This window comes from Cryptomeria japonica, chromosome 11 (genome assembly GCF_030272615.1).
Source record: "Cryptomeria japonica chromosome 11, Sugi_1.0, whole genome shotgun sequence".
NCBI lineage: Eukaryota > Viridiplantae > Streptophyta > Pinopsida > Cupressales > Cupressaceae > Cryptomeria > Cryptomeria japonica.
The window spans coordinates 103,468,491-103,480,203 of NC_081415.1; the positions used below are offsets into that span (position 1 = coordinate 103,468,491).

General features: G+C 31.0%; 1 protein-coding gene across 2 annotated transcripts; it reads left to right on the plus strand.

The window, feature by feature from the left end:
• The first annotated feature begins 5,799 nt into the window (after nucleotides 1-5,799).
• On the plus strand, nucleotides 5,800-10,448 carry LOC131041325 (floricaula/leafy-like protein FL1). Of its 2 annotated transcripts, XM_057974369.2 has the most exons (4): nucleotides 5,803-6,139; nucleotides 6,440-6,897; nucleotides 9,052-9,461; nucleotides 9,811-10,448. In XM_057974369.2, the coding sequence occupies exons 2-4, from the start codon at nucleotides 6,621-6,623 to the stop codon at nucleotides 10,132-10,134; spliced, it is 1,011 nt and encodes a 336-aa protein (XP_057830352.1). In that variant the 5' UTR covers nucleotides 5,803-6,139; nucleotides 6,440-6,620; the 3' UTR covers nucleotides 10,135-10,448. The 2 variants fall into 2 exon arrangements, with proteins under 2 accessions (XP_057830351.1, XP_057830352.1); XM_057974368.2 differs by having other exon boundaries at nucleotides 5,800-6,897.
• The last annotated feature ends 1,265 nt before the right edge of the window (nucleotides 10,449-11,713 follow it).

Sequence of the window (11,713 nt, forward strand, 5' to 3'; positions counted from 1 at the left end):
TATAAATAGGATGGATATTACACTCCAAGTTTCATAATTATGGATCTCCATATGCTAACTCTTCTCTACACAACTTTAAGACTAGTGTTAAGTTCAATCAAACCGCTGATAATAATCTAATATGAATTTTAAAATAGAAAAAAGAGATAATATTATAGAGAATCCATGAAAATGATTGTACACATTACAATTACCTAGAGAAAATCCAAAATCAACAAGAGTTAGTATCAACTTATCATTATACCATGTAAGTTATTTTGCATTTTCATAGATTGAAACATGTTAAAACAAACATAATATATGTGTTCAATCTTCTAGAGCCTCCAACAAAGCCCTCTATATCCAAACCTGTATCTCACATCTTTCTTTTGCAATGTTAGTAGCATGTATAAAACAAAAACCAATAGCTTGTTGATTGGTAGCGTCCACACACAACTATGTGAAAGATTCTCCCCTTTATCAATAGAAAGATTATATACCTATGAAGAAATACCAATAATAGTCTGTCCTCCCCAATAATAGACTTATCACTGAAGTTCTTGTAATTTTTGAATGCTTTCTTCAATAAAAATAAAATAAAATGAAATACCAATAATTACCCCTTTTATTTCTTTCTATGCGATGTATGGAAAAACATCACATCTCTCCATATATTGGATATAGAAGAAATAAGTCTACCATTAAGTTTTACTTCATGTAGGAAAACAATATTAGGTTTCCACTTAACAATAGCCTCCTTACCCCCATTTCTATGATGAGAAAGAGATATCCCTCTTACATTCCAAGAAAATGCTTTTTAGTTTATGATTAATCAAAGTTAGGAAGATCTTCCTCTTGTGGAAAAACATTGAAATGATTAGCAAGGCTAATATATTGTTTATAGAGTCTTTCTTTTTTAGTGTCAGAGGAGTATACCTTGATCTTTGTCTTTTAGACAAACATGGGGATGTGGAAGCCCTATCATTGGTCTTCACATTATGATGAGTTGATGAAATGAAATAAATTTGTAAAGATGTATGTCTATTTTGAGATTAATAGACCTTGAAGGTTCCATTTGCTTTCTTATCATTCTCTAACCATATGTCATAGTATCATCTTGTAAGACAAAAAAGATATAGCAACAAGCTTAACATTATCAATTATTTCATCTAAAAAGGTTTTGTCTCATTGTTGCAAATGGAAAGGGGTTGTAGGCGTAACCGAAGGTTAAGGCATAGTTCGCATTTTCTGTGTATTGGGTGAGGCTACTATTTAAGGTTGAGAATTTGATTCTTTTTTAAGAAGGGTCTCTAATTAAATGACCTTCTTGATGGCAAAAGAAAAGAAAAACATAACATGAAGCTTAACATTATTATTATTTTTATTTGAAAATTTTTTGGCTTGTTGTTGCAAATGGGAGGGGTTGTAGGCATAACGGAAGGTTGAGACAAAAGTGTGCATTTGTTGTGTATTGGGTGGGGCTAATGTTTAAGGCTGAAAATTTGATTCTTTTTGACAAAACAATCCCTAATCAAATTTTCTTTCTTGATGGCAAAACAAGCAAACATTAGATTTGTTTCGATTTAGAAATACTAGAATATAACTCAAACTTTAGACCTATTAATTTGGTTTTCTCAAATCACTCATTTTTAAAGTCCATTTTCATATAAACTTTAGACCTATTAATTTGGTCTCTCTTACTTTTACTAGGTAGAAGAAAGCATGATCTGGCACTAGCTATGCAATCATATATTTTGCCAAAAATATAATGGACATGTCTCTTGATACAATTTTGTATACATATACTTTTGGCAAAATATATGACTTCATAGCCGCTTTCACGTGATCTTTTACCCATATTCCTTTTTACTGGGTAGAAGAAAGCATTGTTCCCAACTATTAGACAAACAAGCTAGGTGGACTTTGCAGGAGTATAGTACACCACTGCAATCAAATTTTCTTTTGGATGAAAAGATGGCTAAGGTAAGAATAACCAAACAACTCACCCAAAAAAAACCAAAATAAAATCATAGTAGTTACCAAATCTAAGTCCATTGAATCCCATGCTATTGAGATTTCCCTCACCCAAAAACACTATTTGTCCCCCACACTGTCAAAGGCCCATCCTCCATGCCCAAGACATTAATTCTTTCCTCTAAAAAACCAAAAAAGCTGATTTTTTTTTGCTGCCAATGAAGACCAAAGATAGATAGGGTGGGGCAAGCCTGCTAGTTCACATGGGAAACCATGTCCCATTACCCATAATTCAGATGCCTTTATCAGAGACACCCATTTCACCTCCTGCCAACACATAAAAAATGCTACGTTTGTTAAGTCTTGTCTCACTAAAGTCTTATAGCCGACCATGTGATTGTGTAATGTCATGGGATCGAATCCCAAGGGCTCTGAAGATATCGATGGATATAGGAGGATCTTTCTTGATTGCTTACACACTGACTTTCTTTCTTTTTTTCCTACTGCAACCACTGTTCTTTCTGCCATGCACACATTTCATTGCATCTGCAAAACATCCTGCCAAATTCAAAATACTGTTGTTAGGCTAATCAAGTTTTCCCTTGACCAGTAGACATGAAATATTATTATTATGATATGAATAATTAGTGCTGGAGAGGACTGTTACTGATAGTACAGAGCACAGTATGTACTTGAATGACTGTCTCAGACTTCTATTTCTTTTAAGTTTTTATTCATTTGATGTGGAAGGGGTATTAATGGAAGTAGATATGTTGGGTGTTCATCATTAGTTGTGGATTTCTTTTGTATTGTAAATTATTGTTTTTCATGGGATTCATCTGCATTTGTCTTGGCAAATCATAACAGAAGAAAGCACAAAGTACAGGCTTGGGTGCAGTGAAGGATATGCTTATAAAATGTTTGGGTACAGACTTACAGTTTTCAGGCAGTAGAAAGAAAAGTAATAATGAGGTTGATTTCATTTTAGTAAGATAAGATAAAGGTGACTTTTTAAACTTTCTTTTTATGGCTATATCAAAGGATAAAAATTAATTAAAAGTTAAATTAAATTTCATTAATTGTATTTATTAACTAATTAAGATATATAAAATTAATTTTAGGTATATGATTTTTAAAGGTTAGGATGGTTTTTTATATTGAAATAAAGTAGAATTACAAAGAAGTTTAGGATGATTTGATTATAGGTGTGTGGATCAAATTTTATGATTTAAATTAAAAATCAAAGAGAAAGAAAAGTAAAAAATTTATGTTTTTGATATTAAAAACAGTCAAAAAACAAGGGGGCTGATCCATAGGAACAATAAGGAGCAGAGTTACAGCCCTTTACCTCTATCAAAAACTATAATCATTCTAAGTAAGTTTAGCAGATATAAAGCAGTTTTAAACAAAATTTAAGACATATGCCACGCTTTTGATTATGTGTGATTTTTTGCACAATCAAAACTAAAAGCAAGAACAACAACTATCATGGATTGTGGAAAAATAATTTGTTTTATAAAAAAATTATGTGTTATGTTACCAATAAGTCATATAATAAGATCTTTTTCTCTCCTCTTGATTGAAATCTAAAACAATTTATTCAAATATATAAAATTGATTATTAATATTGTTTTAAATTTTAAAATATTATGTTTATCATATTTTTTTTTTTAAATAAGTATTTTTTAAATATTTTTATTTTCAAAATATTATTAAATTATAATAAATATAATATTATAAACTAAATATTACAATATTTTTTCAAAATTTTGAGAAATTAATACTTTTGATTTTTTTTTTAAATTTGAAGTTTAATATAATGAAAAATTAAAGAATTTATTCCTTTATTAAAATTATTAAATAATTAATTTAATAGCACATATTAAAGAATATGAATAAGTTATCTTAAACAGTTTTAGATTACAACAATTTATATTATATTATTTATTCATATTTTAATTTTAAAATTGCAATAGATTTTAGAATTGCTAAATTAATAATTAACAAATCAAATTATTATTATATTTATAGTTTAGATTAGATTGATTTTAGATTCAATTATTTTTGTTTTTCAATAGAATTTGGGACCACTCTCCTCTTTTTATTGATGGATCACTGTTTTGAGTGACCAAAACATTGATTGAAAAACAAGAACAATTGAATTTAAAAATATTCTTATCTAATCTACATGATTTGTTGAAAAACTTATGCCAACTATATTTATAATTCTAAATAATTTTTTTGCTCAAAAAATATTTTAAACTTAATAAATATAAAAAAAATTAAATTTAAAAATTATTTTATATGACAAAAATAAAAAATATTAAAATAATCAAATTTGAAATCTTTATAAAACTTCAATTACACTCTATAAAATCAAAATTTTAATTTATTTATTAATTTATAATAAAAAAATAATTTATAAATGTAAGAATAATTTATCATTAAATTGTAGTAATTTTTAAAGAATTGTTTTATTTTTTAATGTTATTTTAATTTTTAATTTTTTTGAAATAGTTTTTTAGCAGAATCCAAAAAAGAAGCATCAAAATTCCTTCTAGTAGAAAAGAAGGAATGCTACCAGGCATTCTATAGAAGGCATAAGGAGTCCTTAAAAACATATGTAAGTCTGAGAAAACCCTTTTAAAACAAAAATTTAAAGTCTAAATGGCAGAAGCTTACTGCCCTATTAACAAAGATTATAGTGATGAAAGCAAAAAACTTGAGAGACATGACATAAAACAAAGATATCTCCTCATCAACACTATTAGTTTTACATCATCTATAACTTTTTATGGACTCAAGAAAGTACCATTAAACTAAACATAAATTTAATTAAAATTAAAAGTTGTAAACAATATAAATACAATAAAAATTGTATATAATAAATAAAATAATTAAAAAAATAATAATTCAAAATTAGATAAGAATAGTTTTTAAATAAATAATTTTTAAAAAATATTGCACTTTTACTTATTTGAGAATTTTAATTTTAAAAAATATTACTTTTTAATAATTTCTATTCATATGCTCACACCAATACATTTCACCATATATACCTCTCAAAACAAAATTACTACATCTCCCATCTAGAAAAGTTTAGAACTTTAAACATATCATTTTTTAATCATTCATTGACTTCCTAAGGTACCATGTGAGTTGGGAGAGACTAGACCTTGTACCATGTTGGGGGAGACTAAACCTTGTACCATGTGTGGGGAGACTAGACCTTGTGAGCCGTACCAAAAAGATTGTACAAGCATGTATAATTAGATCAATTTTGTTAGAATAAAAAGTGAAAAGTAAAATAATATTAATAAAAATAATATTTTAGACCTTGTACCATGTGTGGGGAGACTAGACCTTGTAAGGGGTACCAAAAAGATTGTACAAGCATGTATAATTAGATCAATTTTGTTAGAATAAAAAGTGAAAAGTAAAATAATATTAATAAAAATAATATTTTAATAATTTATATTAAACATACTTTTCAATATAATTGTGCAATAAATTTTTTCCATTATACTCTATAATCTGTTTTTCCTTTTAAAAATGAAAGTCTCAATCTAATCTAAAATATTGATGTTTAAAAAGCTGTTACCCCAATCATATCCATAAACATTCTTAATCTCACAATGTAACTATTATATAAACTCCTCCATAGAAAATTATATTTAAAACATAATATCAAACTGAATTATATGGTAATATATATAAAAAACATAAACTATCAAATAACATTTAATAATGTATTTATTCTTCTATCCCAGATGAAACATCTCTATCCCACACCCAAGAGTGACTGGCTGCGGTGGTTCTGTAATCTCCTCTTGGGACGTGTAAAATCTATGAAGACCCGACTGGTAAAGAGGATACCATGGTTTGCTTAAAATGCATTGGAAATTTCATTAAAAAAAATGATTTTTTCAAGATTTTTGACAGTGCAGAAAGAGTCAGTAGCTTTTGCCTTTATACTGTTTCTTACCTGAGCCACCTCTCATATTTATGTATTCTTTATTAGCAGAAGTTGGTCTAAGCCAGTAAAACCACTAAACACAATCTTAGACAAGAAAACACCTTTAAATACATGAGTGGTCATGCTGTTCCCTATTCCCCATCTCAAAATCACATAGAGATGCACTGGATATTAGAGGGTCTTCTGGGGGTGCACAAAAGTGATTGTAAGGTACACTTCCTATACAGATCCTGCCTACTCTGTCTACACTTCTTTTTGCCTTAGTACAAAACCTCTTCTTTTCTACCTAGTCATAATCCTAGTCATGTCTCCCTGCCTGCCTGCTATAGTCTAGAATCTAAACACACACACATCAACTAGAAAGTTAGAATAATAAGTATATCTCTGCATGCATTTGCTCCATGGACTATTTTATGTCTTAATCCAAAATAGCAGAATTGTCTCTACCCCTACAACATACTAATAAATTGTTTTAATGGATGGTGAGAATTTCCCTGCTGGGTTTTTCAGGTGGGAACAGAGACCTCCTGCACCACCACCACCACCACCACCGCCACCACAACCACCTATATTCAACAAGGAACATGTATTAAACAGGCCTACTACTTCTTTTGAGTTTGTTCTTCCAATAAATACAAGAAAGGAATTGAAGTCCCTTGAAGAGTTGTTCAGAGAGTATGGAGTCAGGTACATGACAATGGCCAAGATGACTGAAATGGGTTTTACTGCTAATACTCTTGTCAACATGACAGAGGAAGAAGTTGATGATTTGATCAAGACCCTTGTGGAGATCTATAGGATGGATCTTCTTTTGGGTGAGAGGTATGGGATAAAATCTGCCATTAGAGCTGAGAAGAAGAGATTGCAGGATAGCTTGGAGATGCAGAAGTTGGAACTCCTGTCTGAGGCTGAGAGAAAGAGGATTCAGGATGATCAGAATACATTTGCAGTTGCCATGGCATCTGAAGGTAATTTTGTATAGTACAGACATTTTTCTAAGAAAATGGGAGATTAGCCTTATCTACAATGATGGTTATGTGAGAAGTTGAGTTAGTAAAAAATGTGTCTTTGAAATGGAGGAGCTTGCCCTTATTTACAATTTTAGACTGATGATTAAATGTAGGCTGTTGATTAGACAGGTTTTTAGAATCTTGAAACTGGAAAGATGAAAAGAAAAATGAGAATATCATAGAGTCTGTTACTAACTGAAGGCATGAAATGTTGTTATTTAGAAAGAAAGATTGATTAGTATCGTACATACAGAGATGTGATATCCTGAGTACTTTGGTGTGTTTGTTTGCAACTGTATTTTTCTTTGATTGAAAAATTGAAGGGGTGAAATGATTTGTGTGTACAGTTTGATTAGACAAATGTTATGAAACTGCAAGCAATGTATTGGTATCTTCAAAACAGAGAACCGTTTTCCCTAACTAAAAATAGAGAGTTGATTGGACAACTTGTTTTTAATAGAGGAATTAATTCTATGCATACATATGTAGATGGGATCTCTGGAGTACTTTGCTGTGCAGATGTATGTATTATCTTCATCTGGGATGAAATGATTTGCATGTACAGGTTTGATTAGACCAATATTTTGTCTCTGAACATTGCATGGGTATCATCAAAAGAGAACAATATTGTATTATATAATCTTATATATGTGGTGAATGTGAGAACTTTTACATACATATTGAAATAGTTAAAGAGTATTGATCTTTATGTGTAACTATTCTTCCTCACCGTGTGTAGAAGTAAATTCATATGTGAATTTAACAGTTTTTTAAAAGAAAACAAGGTGGAATAGTTAATCATATTGTGAGTGCAGGCAAATGGTTCTAAGGGATTTTTTTTGTGCCATGAAGGAATGTGCAGGGAGAGATGATTACAGCAATGTTTACAGTCTAAAATTTGCGTCTCTACAAGAAAGAAGGAAGTGTTATTGAAGTATTTGACGTTGTAAGAATATTGTTGAATGTGAGGAAGATATTCATGAATAAAATCTTCTGTATACACAGCTGTTTACATCACTGTTTTGTATCTAAATTTTGCTTCTTGAAGAAACAGATAATATCATAGTATATCATGTTGTGTGTCTCTTGACAAGAAACTATCCTGTTCCGCAATCTTTGCAATGATTGCAGAATGGATTTTAGTTGTAGTCTTTCTGAACACAAATAATATTGTGTTTTTCACACTCTCTCCAACATTAGTTTTTAGTTTTATAATTTATTCTTATGATATGGTTGGTTGAATTTGATGTCACTCTGAAAGTTTTGTAACATATATTGTTCAACAGGTATCAATTTTTGAAGGAATTGCTTGGTTGAGGATTATCTATTCATTTGTTATTATTTCTGGATTTGTTTGTGTATGAGATTTTTACATCAATATTTCAAATCACACTTCATGGTCCATCATCGGAATGAAAGAAATTGATCCTTCATTATAATGAAAGAGAGTGCTGAGGATTATCTTTCACCCACCTGAATCATAAGAAACTATTTTTTACCATAAACCTTAGCAGAATTTAGTAGTACTGTTTTTAGACATGGACTTGAGTAATGGTTTCGTTAGATTCAAATGGGTAGCATTATTGATGATTCTTATTCTACTAGTTAGCAAATTATCAACATATTTTGAGCTGTGCACTTTTGGCTAGCTGTTTTTCATGCTCTCCCATGTTATAGGTGAACAATTTTCTAGTTCTCTTCTTGATTCATAGGTTAAATATTCTGTAAATGTTTGGGTTAATATATTGCAGTACAGGTGCCACTTTTCTTAACATTTTGGAAATGCAAATACAAGCAGAAGATTATGTTTGATTTAAGTTTACTCCCTAAATTCTAGTTGGACTTATTGCCTGAAACCCACTAGATTATTACATTCTAGCACAGAAGATTGGACAAACATATGGCAAGATATGATGATAATATAGCATTGAGCTTTGAGATTTTTTCATTCTAGATATTTTTGTGGTCTGAAATCCACATATTGACTCTACTCATCGGCTCACATGTTTTACTACATTTTATCACATACAACTTGATGTGCTACATGCATTGATGCCAGGATAACCCTATTTTGCTTCTGGACATGTTTTTATTTTTGGATTATTTTTGCAGGCACCTCTAAGGATGTGAGGGCAAGTGATCAGCTCATTTTGCCAGAAAGCGCAAGTGCAGATCATGCTCCATTGAATATCAAAACCTGCAAAGGTGGCCTTATCATCCCTTATCATAATAATGGTAATTTATGTGGTTCAGGTCTGATGGGGATGCCTGAGCACAGCAGTGAAAGTGATGAGAGGAAATTAGATTCTAGTAAACAGAAAAGAAGAAGGATTAAAGAAACTGGAGAGGATGGAGAGGATAGGCCCAGGGAACATCCTTTCATTGTTACTGAACCAGGAGAACTAGCCAGGGGAAAGAAAAATGGCCTGGATTATCTGTTTGATCTCTATGAGCAGTGTGGTAAATTTTTATTAGAAGTCCAAAGAATTTCCAAGGAAAGGGGTGAGAAATGTCCAACTAAGGTAATGGTCTATTCCCAAAACTTGTCCTCAGTAGCACTGGACCTATATTTTTTTCTTTCATTTTGTGTTGAAGACCTGAGACTATGATCTAGAACTTTCTAAATATAACATTATGATGAGAGGTACTTTCCACTTGATCTAAATCAAACTACTACAAAGACATAAACTAAAAATAATGTAAGTTGTTGTCCTCAAATGAAACGCTGGATACTTGCCTTTCTTGTGAGACCTAAAAAGAAAAGTCATGGGTGATAATAGGAAAAATTCAATGGAATAATCCCATCCACATCAATTTATCATATGCATGGGTAAATAAAGAAACATGGTTGCTTGGTTGTGGTGATTGCAGGTAACAAATCAGGTATTTCGCCATGCAAAGTACACTGGTGCAGTCTACATTAACAAACCTAAAATGCGACATTATGTCCATTGCTATGCTCTACATTGTCTAGACAATGAGCAATCCAATCACCTCAGAAGAATATACAAGGAGAGGGGAGAAAATGTTGGGGCCTGGCGCCAAGCCTGTTACTATCCTCTAGTAGCCATAGCCAGGGAAAACAATTGGGACATAGAGGGTGTTTTTAATAGAAATGAAAAGCTTAAGATTTGGTATGTACCCACAAAACTAAGGCAATTGTGTCACATGGAGAGAAGCAAAGAATGCCAATAGTGAATTGATGCTGCGTAGATTCTTATCTTCCCATGTTACATTGCACCTTCCCTGAGATATTCACTATGTGCATTGTGTTACTAGGCCATATTTTTGACATTGTATAGGCTTTAGCACCTAACCTTGAATCAACTTGTTTCAGTCAAGGCAACTGCATCACACGCTGAGAAGCAAATAGTAGCAACAGTTGATGCTGCACTAAACTCTCTCTCCATATGACATTGTAATTTCTCTCATATTCTCACTTCTAAGCCTTTTTATTTTTGACAACTGTATATGCACTGGAAGGAGTATGAATCTAACTGTTTCAATCATTCAAAATGTTGTCTCTTCTGATGGGTTTTAATTAGTTCCCCGTGATAATTTGTTGAACACTCTTTTAGTTTGCTTAAGAGCTTAATCATGTAATAATTTTTAAGAGTTTGGGCTTATTACATTGAATATTCCTCTAGATTATACAATAATAAACAATAATTGTCTCATTGCACACAAGAGGATGCTTTCTGTAATGAAGGGTTTCCATAACATAATAAATAATTTGGATTCAATCTTTTCAATATTCTTTGCCAGTAGTCAGCTTGTAGTGGCTATACAGTTGAAGATATTGAAGATATTGTCTGTTATCAGAAACATCAACTGAAAACCATAGATAGGTTAATTTAAAAGCTTGCATTCTATTATATAAACGTCAACGTGAAGACATTGTAGTGGATCATTGAGTATACACAATTTAATCCAAAAGTTTGAATTCTATTATATAAAGCTCATCAATTTTCCACTATTGTTGAAAGTGAAGATGAATATCAAGTAATACACTTTTAAATTTTACTTTCAAAAAAGAACACTTAGTTTGGTGAAATGGACTGTAGAACTCTTGGAAGACATCTTCCATGCGCATCAGCCAGACCCAGGTGCAAAGCTTGCTTCACAATAAAATGGCACTAATATTCTGCTATCCAGAAGGCATTCTATGATTCACAACTTTGATCACCTTGGAGTTGGACACAAAAATATTTATTCTTAAGAGTTTGGGCTTAATACATTGAATATTCCTCTAGATTATACAAATAAAAAACAATAATTTCCTCATTACACACGAGGTTAGTTTCTGTAATGAAGGGGCACTTCTATAACATAATATGAATTTGGGTTCAATGTATTCAATATTCTTTACCAGCAGTCAGCTTGTAGTGGTTATACAGTTGAAGATATAGAAAATATTGCAGTGAATTAATAAGTGTGATAAAAAATATCAACAGAAAAACATAGACAGTTCAAAATCATTATGGGCTGTGGAAGCTTCATGAATTCAATAGACAGTTCAATTGAAAAGCTTACATTTTATCATATACATGTCAATGTGAAAATATGGTAGTGGATCACTGAGAGTGATCAGGAACATAGACTGAAAAACATACATAATTTAATTTAAAACTGGCATTCAATTACATAAAGCCCATCAATTCCATAATAGCTGAATGTAAAGATGAATTGAAGTATTTATTTAAAAACCACTTTTGAAATTTACTGAAAAACACACACTAAGTTTGATAAAATGGACTGTAGAACTCTTGGTAGG

What these genes read in the sequence shown, in the direction of transcription:
- LOC131041325 (XM_057974368.2), top strand. Translation starts at nt 6,405, where the DNA reads ATGGATGGTGAGAATTTCCCTGCTGGGTTTTTCAGGTGGGAACAGAGA. An exon ending in AGTTGCCATGGCATCTGAAG is followed by an intron (nt 6,898 to 9,051) that starts GTAATTTTGTAT and finishes TTATTTTTGCAG; the next exon opens with GCACCTCTAAGGATGTGAGG. An exon ending in GTGAGAAATGTCCAACTAAG is followed by an intron (nt 9,462 to 9,810) that starts GTAATGGTCTAT and finishes TGGTGATTGCAG; the next exon opens with GTAACAAATCAGGTATTTCG.